This window comes from Catharus ustulatus, chromosome 13 (assembly GCF_009819885.2).
Source record: "Catharus ustulatus isolate bCatUst1 chromosome 13, bCatUst1.pri.v2, whole genome shotgun sequence".
Taxonomy (NCBI): Eukaryota; Metazoa; Chordata; class Aves; order Passeriformes; family Turdidae; genus Catharus; species Catharus ustulatus.
The window spans coordinates 11,922,130-11,934,313 of NC_046233.1; the positions used below are offsets into that span (position 1 = coordinate 11,922,130).

At 41.7% G+C, this 12,184-nt stretch overlaps 1 protein-coding gene across 1 annotated transcript in view; it reads left to right on the top strand.

The window, feature by feature from the left end:
• KBTBD12 (kelch repeat and BTB domain containing 12) overlaps positions 1-11,478 on the top strand; it is a 29,452-nt gene extending 17,974 nt beyond the window's left edge. The window contains exon 5 of the mRNA XM_033071414.1: positions 11,161-11,478. Coding sequence (XP_032927305.1) covers positions 11,161-11,330 — 170 coding nt within the window. The 3' untranslated portion in view covers positions 11,331-11,478. The remainder of the gene's footprint in view (positions 1-11,160) is intronic.
• The last annotated feature ends 706 nt before the right edge of the window (positions 11,479-12,184 follow it).

Genomic DNA, 12,184 nt, shown 5'->3' on the forward strand with positions numbered 1-12,184 from the left:
TGAAAACAATTGTTTGACAGCTCCCTAGCAGGCATGTTCTCATGTCATCTCTGATGGAAGTTCTGTGATGTCAGAGAAATTATGCTTATGACAAATCACTATGTTTCCATAGCAAACCTTGTGCCATTCTAGCTGTCTTTTTCTCAGCAACATTATGAAAGAGCCTAAAGTTAGTGGGTAACAATTTCAAAAGGCTAATCATGGGAAGTGGTTGAGTCACCATCCCTGGAGGGATATAAAAGATGTGTAGATGAGGAACTCAGGTACATGGTTTAGTGGTGGGCTTAGCAGTGCTGGGTTAATGGTTGAACCGGATGATCTTAGAAGTATTTTCCACCCTAAACAATTTGATGACTCTGTAATCATTAGCACTGAAAAATGAAGCAATTTTGTTCCAGATGACTAACAGATTAATATGAGATTTTCTGACTAGGGTAACTTCAGAGCCATAAAAACATTTTCTGTACAATACCACCACATTCTGTCACTGAGTCATGTATAAAGAGTGGTTGTTCTGGGAGAAGTTGAAAGTCCTCCTGTGGATTTCAAAAAGGCCATCTTTTGTGTATTTCTATAATACCAGCTCAATGGGGTCCTGATTCCTCCCTCTACTATTGCAATCTATATCATTATGTATAGAACTCCTCTGCTCTAATAGTGTTATTTAGATTGGAAAACAAGAAGTCAAAGTTAGAAAATGCCAGTTTTGCAGTTACCTGTGCAACCTGAATTCTCACCCCCTACATGTGCATTCTGTACACCAGTAAAGAAATAGTGTGTGGTTGTGCTGTTAGATACTGCTATGGTGTCTATTAACAAGGCAGCCAAAATAAGAGTCTCACTGTCAAATCAAGTGTAACCACATAGTTTAGGAGTTTAGGGCAACCTCTGCCTTAAAGACAGGCTTCTTAGTGTAAGTCTGAAGTTACTACAGGAAAAGGGCTTTTTAAAGTGCCACAAAAATGACAGCTTCTAGTGACCAGCATGAAGGCAAGGATGGACAGAGGCCACAAGCTGAACATGAAGATGTCACCTGGCCTCTCTCCCTGGCCACAGTTCTCTGCATGTTGAAAGGGCTCCTGCCTGATGTAGTCTTTGGAGTGAGAGAGGGTTAGCACTGTCACATGGCAGCTTGGAGAGGGTGACTGGACATCACTTTCACAATTACAGCTGCTCAGCAGCTTCAAGGTACAGAACAGCATGTGCTGCTGCTGCTTTAGTATAAGATAGTTATTTTAGAATGTGTCTATTTGATTTTGGTCTTTGGGCTTCTTGGCATGTCACTTTGGTTTTTGTGAGGGATGTGACTGAAAGAGGATATTCCAATTTTACAAAACATTGTAATTTATTTTCATCCAATTGGAGTTCTTGGAACAAGCTGGAAGCACAGCTGTAGTCTTTGGGTTTTCTGCCTGCTAATGCCAAAGGACTGCTGTGATCATTCACGAATAAGCACAGCAGAGGGGGAAAAAAAAGAAAACAAGAAAAATCACTGCTGCAATGAAAATCTTAGCCTGTGGGGCTGAAACTAACCCCTTGTATAATATAGATCTCTCCCAGTCTCTTCAGCCTTCACTTGCCTTTGCATTTGCTTATACCCACTCTTGACCCAGCAGGAAGCTGACCTAGTAAAGCCATTGCTGCATGTTAATTTTTTACTGGTATGTGTCACGCTCCGTGTGCCTTCTTGAATGCCTGTAGACCTAAGTGGATGGCTGGAGACCAGAGAAGCTGTAGCCAAAGCTTAAAAGCAGCTGTTAACTGCTTCAAGGGCCCTAAATTTGGAAGAAAGGATGAGTACTGCTCAGCTACCATCTTTTCTGAGTCCCATGTGACAATTGAAGTTTTGTAATGGCAGGATTCCCATTCCATATATATTGCCTGTCACAAGTTCGTGTCTGCCTGAAGGGAGGACAAATAGTGCAGCCCTAACACCATCCCTGGGAGAAAAGGAATAAAAACTGCAGCTACTGGAGAGGGAAGTCAGCTTGGCCAGCTGACAGCAGCAATAGGAGTCCTTCTAAAAGATGAGTGAACTACAAAATATGTTCAAGCTTCCTCTGAACTGCAAAGAATATTTTTCAATGTTGAGATATGTTAGTAAAGCTTGTAAGGCTTGTCCTGCTGAGGCTTGCTCAAGTTAGAAGCTTGTTCAAAGCTGGCCATGGAAGAGGAAAGGGGATTAATTCAGCTGAAGCTCAGACACTTCTGTGCAGTGCCTACACTGAGACCTTGGTAACCCCAGGCTCCCTGCAGCAGATGGAGAACCACAGACACTTCAGAGGGAGATTCAGATCCTTGGTGCTTTATATCTGCTCTGAAGTAGCAGAAAGAAATTCAGAACCCTGAGGAGCTCTCCTTCCCTTAAAGCCTCATGTTTAAATCAGGATGTGAGGGACTCTGACTTGGCTTACCTGGGGCAAACACAGGAACTTGGTGTCTGCAGTTTGGTGGTGCAAACACCTGAGAGACCTTTGCATTGTTATCACTAGCTGATGAATGTTGGATGTTTTTACAGTCATAAGTACCCAAAAAACCCACTTCTTGTTTTGACTCTATTTCCTCCTTAGCAAGACTTGCAAAACTTCATCTGTTGGCCAGTTGTTTATACAAATTAGCTCGATTTCTACTAAAACTACTGTGGTAAACAGGTGCCATTAACCTGCTCCAACTCAGGAAGCCTTGCATCATGAATGTTGTCATTTTCTAGCACTGTTCTAGCATTCATCAAGATAATCAGACATGTTTATTTTTTTTCCCATTAGTTTATAGTTCAGTTCAGAGTGAAAATGTTACCCCTAGTACGAATACTCAGTAGGGTTCAGTGTGCAACAGCCAGCCAGATTTCTGCTAAAATCCTACCACATTTCCTGCTGTAACTGTAGATTTTTAAACCAGCCTTTGCAGCCTGACTGTACAGTATTCTTGTTGACATGTTTTATTTTCTTTCCATCGAACAAAAACCTGTCAACCTGCACAGGCTGACAGCTACTGACACCAGCCTGTGCCCAAGCAGAAGCAGCCTCATTAGTGTGGCTCCCTGATGGAGGGGGAACAGCTCTTCAGGTATGCAGGATTAACCCTTATAAAATACCTGCCAGATCAGGTTCCCTTTCTTTTTGACTGCTTCTGAGCATTATAAGTGTTTTTCTGGTGAGAGGAATGAAAGAAAGGGCGTGTGCCTGCTTGTTGGGACCATGTCATCTGCTGTCACTGTCACTTGTAGCCTGTATTTGGTGGCTGGGGATTGTAGCTTTAGTTTCAGGCTGTAAATGTTGATTCAGCTGGCTGTTTCATAGATTTGAAAGAAAGAAACTGAAATCAACTGAGTTGATTTTTTTTTTTTTAAATGCAAAGCATCCTGGCTGTATCAGCAGCAGTGTGGCCAGCAGGACCAGGGCAGTGATTGTCCCTGTGTCCTGGGCACTGCTGAGGCCACAGCTCAAATCCTGGGTTCAGTTTTGGGCCCCTCACTGCACAAAAGACACTGAGGGGCTGCAGTGTGTCCAGAGAAGGGGAACAGAGCTGGAGGGGCTGAAGCCCCAAGTTATGCCAGGGAGGTTTAAATTGGATATTAAGGAAAATTTCTTCACTAAAGGCACTGTCAAGCACTGGAATGAGCTGCCCAGGTCAGTGGTGGAATCACCATCCCTGGAGGTGTTTAAAACCCGTGCAGTTGTGGCACTGAGGGACATGAGTTAGGGGTAGCTTGGCAGCGCTGGGTTAATGGTTGGACTTGGTGATCTTAGAGGGATCTTCCAACCGAAATGATTCCGTGGCATTAATTAAAATGCCACCTTTACTGTAATACTGTCACCCAGGTGACTTAAGATGATGTGCAAAGTATGTGTACAACCACCTCAATGCAAATTATAAAATGTTTAATAGATCTGCTCCTAGCAGCACATATCCCCTAAAAGGTTTTATAATCCCATCAGGTAATGGGGCTTGTTGTGGAACCGTCTGTCTCTGGCAGTTTTGCCATCCCCCTCCTATGTAGCTTAGAGCAGAGGAGGTAAATGTCCTGCTTCCCTACCATGCATGTTGAAAATTTCTGTAGAGTGTTTAGTCTTATGTGGGACCAGAGCTGCTTAATCCAGTTTCATTATTTACTTACTGATATCAAGTAGAAATTAATTTTTCACTTGAATAGTGTTACAGCCAAAGGAAGGGAAAAGAGAAGGAATATCTATGAAATGGACATGCAAGAATCTAAATTATTCTGTGCTTGCAGCTCTTACCCAGGATAGGTGACAGTGATACAGAGTCCTATTACCTGTGTTAATTTTGATTATTAAAAAAACACTAACCAAAACAAAAATTTACCATGGATTAATTTTCCATGGATTTATTCTTCCTCATTTACATAATCTGCAATCCATGCATTGGAATAGAAGCAGCTCTGCTTGCAGCAGTGCAGAACTGTGTAATAATTACTATATTCCAGCTGAGCTAATGAGTTTTTATCTCCACACTGCCCACGCCTAGCAGTGGACTAGCTTAATAGTTATTTATTTTGACTAATCTCCCATAAAAGTTGTTCCCCTTAGTCTCCTCCATTATGTGATTTAGATGGAGAATCATTCTAGTGCTTGTTTTTTATTATAGTGGTTATGGAACATTACTGGAATTAAATATAGACATATTAAGGAGTCTGGCACAGTGAATACTGCACTTGTGAAGCTTGGGGGTTGAGAGATTGGAACAAAACCTGGTTCTCCAGCACCTTCCCATGTTCCCAGCTAAATAAAGCAGAGGTTCAAACCCCGGGCTGCTTATCTGCAGCACTGTTTGTTTCCCTCTGTTAAAATTTAGTGTGCACAGATGAATAATTAAAGTTCTCCTGCCCACAGTTGATTCAGGGCCCTGGTATTTTGCTCAGGGCTGCAGGCACTGCCATGGCTCTGCAGCTCACAAGCCACGTCCACCCCAAAAAATGCAGCTTGACCTTTCACCAAATTCTCCCCCAGCACCAGCACGGGCTGCTGGCACTGGGAGAGACCTCTGCAAATGCTGCCTGCCCAGGGAGGGCTGCTCATCTACCCTGCTCATTAGCTGGAAATGTGCTGCCATAAATGAGGCCAAACCAGGTCAGGGGAATTGCTGGGCAGCAGCACCTGCTCATTTCTCATCTAAATTTGACCTTCTCACTCTCTGGAAGCATGGTATTAGCTATTCAGTCCTGCTTCTTACTGAAGCTCATTTCTTGTTTATAAAGGGTTAATGAATGATTAATAGATATTTTAATGCATTTTAATTAATTGCTGAAGAGGTCAATAGGTTGTTTAGAAACACGGCTTGTAGCCATGTATGACATCTTCTATTGTGTTCAAAATTGCTTGCACACACAGTCTAAACATGTTTTATATCTTCTATAAATTATATATGAACCTATTGTAAGGCATTTAGAAACAGTATTTCAGGATGGGCTGATCCAAATAGTTCTTACTCTGATTTGCAGTTTTTACCCATATGAGTTCATACTGCATTGACTCACTGCCTCTTAACCCTGATCCTGCTATCACCTGCTTGTAAGGCTGTGCCTGAAGGAGGCCTTGGCCATGAAGAGCAGGCAAAATCTGGAAAGATTTTAAGAGCTTAAGCAGCTGGGTCAATCCCAAGATAACAGTTGAGGCAACTGAATTAGAAGTTCCCTTCTGTAGACCAGCCCATTCTTTATATAGATATTATTTTTTTAAAATTTATTTAGTTTTTATTTTAGTATCCATTAATTTGTGAATGAATGGGCGGATCATGAAACCATGGTCCTGAAGAATTGCACAGCAGATCAGGAGGAGAGAGGACCTGTCTATGAGAATGAATCTTACCTTACTCCATGCAGGTGCTGGGAAAACAGCAAGCTCCCACAGTGGTAAATTCAAGCCCCAACCTTCCTCCCAGCTTTGGGTGTGTCTGGTGGGATACACTGCCTTGGTACTTCACATCAGGAAGGCCAGCCAGCATGTTAAACAGCCAAGTCCCCTCTCCTGAGTATTCTCTGCCTGCTTCTGCCCACAGGCACAGATGATGGATGTCCTTGACCTCACCAGGGTGCTGCCTGTGTCTCCCTAGCCAGGCTGGTGGAGTTAGGGAGCAGCTCACACACACAAATGGGTTTGAAGGCCACAGACCTGATAAACTTATTATTTTTCCTACTACAAATGAGGAGCCAGGACATCTGGTAGTAATGATCTAAATGCACTTCTATCCCATTGCAACACAAATATGAATTCCCAGGTCACCTAACTCTGCCTCATGTAATTATGAAAGCAGCTATTAGTGGTGAGGAAGATAAGTAGCAGAGGCTAGTCTCATATGTTTGAAATCATTCTCTGGTACAGATAATGGCATGAAAAAACAGGTACAAACCAGCAGTGGAGGCTGAACTGCTTCAAGGCAGCTCTGGGTGGCTGTTTGGTGTCAAGAACTGGGCAAACAAGTGAAAGAAACACCTGAGTAAATATTTCAAGGACCATTGAATTGGCAAGCACTTTGTGATATCCAGGTGCTTTCTTCCATGACAAGAGCAGAGCAGACAGCAGTTCAACTGGTGACTTTTTTTTTTTCCGTCTATGTAAATTGATTTATGGCAAAAGACAGAGCATATTAGGAACCTCCAACGTGGAAAGGAAAAAATATTGTATCAGCCTGAGAACCAGAATCAGGAGGAGCTCACACAAGTGGCCTTGTCTGTGTGAAGTGTGTGAAGATGTCCTGTAGTGATTATGTCAAGATGGACTAGACTGGCACCATCGCCAGTCCTTTATTAAAAACTTTCCATGCCTTCTCTCTGTGGACTTCTTTCAGGCAACTCTGCCTCCTTTCCTCACAGGCAGCTCCACACAGCACTGACTCCTCTCCCCTCTGCAAGTTCCCTTCTTCCTCCTGCATGACTGGCTAACCCCAGCCTGTCCCTTACCCGGCCACCTAACCCTGTCTGCCCCTCACACAGCACCTTCCTACCTTGTGTGTCCCTTGCACAGCCCCATGTCCCTTCCTCCTGACAGCACAGCCAGCACACTCCATCCCAAACTGTAACTAACTGTAATTGGAACTGCCACCAGTGGCCAGCTAGCCCACCCTTTTATAACCCCCATCCTCACTGGGCAGGCAAGGCTGTTTCTACTCTTTCTACTCCTCAGTAATCAGTAGAGCTGGAATTCACTGGGAAATATTGCCTTCTGCATTATTCCTGAAAACTATTATCCTACAATGTAACCTGCTACAGAATTAACTCCAGTGAATGGAAATTCAGAATTTTTTTTTTTAAATTTATTCAATCCTCTGGACAATGTGCAGGCTATAGCAGAGTAAATTTATTTATCTTGGCTTACAAACATAATAGCTGCATGGTTAGTAGTCCTGGATGAAGTATGGATTTTCTACCTGCTAAGCATATTGCTTAATTCTTCTACATCTGCCTCCCTTTAACCCTCTCAACTCAAAACCTAATAATTGCACCTGAATTTTCAGTTACAAATGAGAAAGAGAAAGAAAGGTCAAAAAAAAGACCAAAAATGATTATAAATGCTATTGTCATATGGAAAGCGGTTTCTTCCTTCCTTCCCAGCCTACAAATCAGATTTGGAATGTGGTTTAAAAATAAAAAATAATAATAAAAAAAACCCTGATAAAAAAGCAGATCAAATATTTATGTTGCCTGCAGTCATACTATGCGACTTTCCAAGAATCGTTCATCCTGATTTATGTTCAATCCTGATTCAAATGGCATGAGAAAACTTATGGCATAAAATGAAGTCTGGCCATATTTTGAGAGTGAATCACAAACCTTTCCAAGAAAAAACATCATTGTGTATATGGACTGCAGGCAATCACTTACTGAAAATTAATATTTTTGTTCTTTTTCTTTCTGCACATTCCAATTAAAAAATAATATGAAAATTGTGGGAAAGTATTTTGTTTGCAGACCAGAATATAAAAGTTAAAGATCAGACTCATTGTGCTTTGACTACTGTATTTGCATATATAAAATACATTTTAACATCTATAAATTAAACATTTTCAGGTGTAATTTAAGTCTTGTCATTGAGAAGAGATGGGTTTGTAGGCTCATTGTTAACCTTCAGTCTGCACTTGTACATCACGAAGGCAAAACTGTACCAAAAGAGTTCTGACTCTTTTTAACATACCAGAGTTTCTGGTGGGGATTAAGTTACACTGGGATTAATGATCCCTTTGCTGGTTTATTCATTACTCTTTCCTGGGTAAGAATAAATCACTGTTTTACTGCTAGAAAAGGATCTGCATTGGGGTTAGGTTTGTACAATTGGAATAATTCTAATATAAAGTGGTTTAAATCCTGTGCAGGAAAACACAGTGCGAGAAAGTTTCTTAAAATTTCTCATGGTTAAACAAGAATGTGCAGAAAAACATTGCCTCGTTTTGTAGAAATAAAATGAGTGAAATCCTTCCACTAGCTAAGGTGGTTGTCTGGTGAGGCAGAACAATGCCATGAGGACAGAGTTGTGTGGGGTGGCTTTTTAAGAAAGTAATCTCTGTAATACAGCCAATTTCTTTTGTCATGATTCTCCTGTGAGCAAAATTAGCTACTAAGATTTTGCCTTTTAAAAATTGCAATTAAATAAGGCAAATCACTGAAGAAGAATCAGGAATTATTTGCACCTTCAAGCTGTTCATTGGAATTAAAGCCCAAATCCAGCAATACAGCCTGGAATCAAAGGTGCTATTCTCTTTGAAAAGCACCACCTTTTCTGTTTTCTTACCAAGAAAAAAGAAGAGAAAAAATAAATTTAAAAGTGAGGTTTGAGAACTGAAGTTTTTCAACTAATTTCTCTTTTAAACAGAAAAAGCTATTTTTTTTTCTGAAGTATGACTATTTTGAGCAGTGCTTTGCCTCACATGAACTTTCTCATCTGAAGGGTGCTGTTTAATTTCCTTTAAACAAGATAAGACTAGAGAAATTATTGCTTCCCTTGTTTAAAAAAAACCCCACTCTTTTTATCTCCCAAGGGTTAAGAGATAACTAACACTCCATGTGCTGGAAAGCAGAATTTCTAGAGTGGAACAAAACCAGTTAGAATATCCCATAGAAAAGGGAAACAAGGGACATAAAGGTTGAGAGTCACCCGGGTCAGGAAAAAAACACAGCAAGGCTTGTAAGGAAGGGCTGCTGACTCTGCCTTTGATGTTTTAATGATGAATATTTTTTCTGAAGTGTTGCAATCACTCACAGAATCTCTTGGTTCCAGCATTTGATTATTTTTCCTCTGTTTGTCTCATTTTTGTCATCATCCATGCCAAAGAAAATCCAGGCATAAAAATTTATTGCATAAAAGAGTCGATCTAATAAAAAAAACACAGAGACAGGAGCCTCCTATGTCACAGCTCTGATCTGTTTCTGAATTTGCCTCAGGAAAAACCTCTTCACTCTTGCAGGGTCATACAGGAGTTTGCTGGTACTGGCACGTGTTATGTGCTCTTTTTCCGTCATGTAAAAGGCTTTTTTAGCAGTTTGCTGTTTTCTGTCTTGAATGGCTGCAGTGTTCCAATGTATCATTATCCTCCTATAAACCCAGGTTCAATAAGCAAACCATCATAACTTGTTTCACAGAAAGGAATGGAACAAAGACTATTCAGATGAGACTATATCCTGAAATCTTACTCAAAGCTCCTGGACAGCAAGCCTGTGGAGATCTGCAGAAAACAGAACTGTCCTGTATCCACTCAGCAAGGAAGCCAGGTCCTGGGAGGAGAAGTCTTGTTTCTATCTGACCTCCCCACATTCCAAAGCTCCTCCTTTTAGGGGAGCCTTAGGGGTATTTTAAATCCCACCACACTACATCATTTTAACATCAATACCAATTTTGCATGGAACCTAAACCATGTCTTGGGGGTACTAAACCCCCAGAGATGCTGTGCCCTGGAGAAATACGTGGTCTGTTTTGAACATGAGAAACAATTTGTGTCTCTGGGTGCTCTTCTGCTTTCATTCTTTTTCCCATCTTCAATCCTTTAGTGCCACTTAGGCATAAGGACCCAAACCATGAGGTTTTTGAGGCAATTGATAGAGGTAAGATAGGGCTGCTGCTGGGGTTTTTTTTATATAAAAATACTTCCCATAAGGGATAGCTGAAGGGCATCTCACTCTGGAACCTGAAAATTTTATTCTGTCACCAGTCTCTTGGGACTCAATAAAACAGCTTCAATGTTTCTTGCTATGATGGTTCTTATCCCAGTACCTGTGAAGTGTCTGTTCTTGGAAGTCTGAGACCTGGCTTTTAATAAATCTCTCCCGAGGCTCATCTGACAGCAAAGTACATGCATGTCCTCAGCTCAAAGTAAGGAAAGTTTAGGCTAAGGTTACTTGCTGTGAGAAAGCAACTTTAAGATTAAAAGAAAAAGTGAGCAGAAATGAAAGATGGTTTGATTTTTAGGCAAGTTAGGCTTTGAGCAACAATTGTTGCAGAGCTCAGGACTGTCGTTAGCAAAGAAAGGGTTTGTGGTCTTGTAAGACTTTTAATATAGCACTGCTGGTTCTCTGCTTCATGGTGATTCTTTCATTTTTTGTTTGTCTTTGTAAAAAGCTTCTTGTCTGGAGATTGGCTGTGATTTAATGGCATTCTTCTAACCTGCCTGTCCATGACAAATTCCTCAGCATTTCAGAACATCTAAAGTACATTTAGAACCTTGGGGGTTTCTTTCTGTCTTTATTTCTCCCTAAATCACAGGATGTCCAAACTGTGCACCCAAGAAAAATCACAGTATTGGAGTGCTTCCTGCAGCCTGAGAATTGCATCTTGGTCAGGGAAAAGAAATGAACACACTGCATGCAGGAATACTTGTGAACAAGAGGCAATACTCTGTGTCTAAAAGATGAGCATCTGACAATTGAGTGCAGGATAAAATGCCACCTGCATACTTGTCCAAAGATGGAGCACTTGATGCTTTTGTCTCTGCAGCTGCACCTGGCACCCAGAGTGTGAGGACTGAAAGCTCTGTGGAGATTTCCATCTGCACTATTTAATTTGCTGTATATTGACAACTCACATACTCTTTGCACAGATAGTACCAAAGAAATCACTTTTTATTTCCCCTTTCAGAAGGTTCATAATGACAACTGCCCAAACCTTTTTGATCCTGTTTGACTTGCCCCCTGATGCTGTTGCCTTTGTTTTCCAGCTCGTCATGAAGTTATCAGCAAAGAGATCCTGGAGCTGGACACGTGGGAGAACCAGTGGAATGTGGTGGCCACCGATGTGCTCATGCACGACAGCTACGATGTTTGCCTTGTTGCTCGGCTCAACCCACGGGATCTTATCCCTCCTCCTCCAGATTTAGTGGACCAATAGAAGTTCAGTGACTCTCAGAGCTTCCTGATTCTGCAGAGACTGAAGAATTTGAGGAGACAAATGCGCATTGGCTCTGGATCACAGCAGAGTCCCACAGAGAGGAAAGGGCAACATGCGCTTAAGGGCATAACAGCCTTTGAGCTGTGCTCCTCTGATGATGCTTAATTTGATAGTACTGGTGCTCTGGACTTCTGTGGTTGAAATCCAAGGCTGTCCAGCCTTTGTGTGTGGCTCTTCAATCCGGCTATGCAAGCTCCAGGGCTGGGTGAAGCCTGTGCTGCTGGGACTCTGCCTCACAGGCACAGTGGCAGCCCAGGGCTCAGCTCACAGCAGACATGTGACAGAAACTCATAGTACTTCATATATAAATATATAGCCAGGGAAATCCCTCCTTTGCTGTTCATCCCACTTGGATCTACTAAGCTACCCAGGAAGCTAAGAAATAGATTAAGTCAGCTGATGGAAAACAAGTGCCAGGCTGTAACGGACTGATGCAAAGGTAAAATGTAGAAAAGCCTTTGTTTGAAACAAAATCCCATTAGCCAAGGCCCATTAGCCAAGAACACCAGCTCCTGCAAACATTATCTAAAGCACAGACATAACAGTCAAGACATCCAGTCTTTGCTAATAGTCCTGAACCTGTGCTAGCAAGAAACGAATCCTTTGGCAGCAAGTTACAAATGAGTCAGTAGGGTTGGTAGGCAGTTTCTATCAAAGACAAGAAGAATCTTAAATTTTCACATAAATCCCATTTATTACAAAGTCCTGGTATGACCAGGATCTTAGAGCTCAGTTAGGAAGCTTCCCTTGGGAGATGAATAAGGGGATGCAAACTGAAAAGTAATAAATCAGAC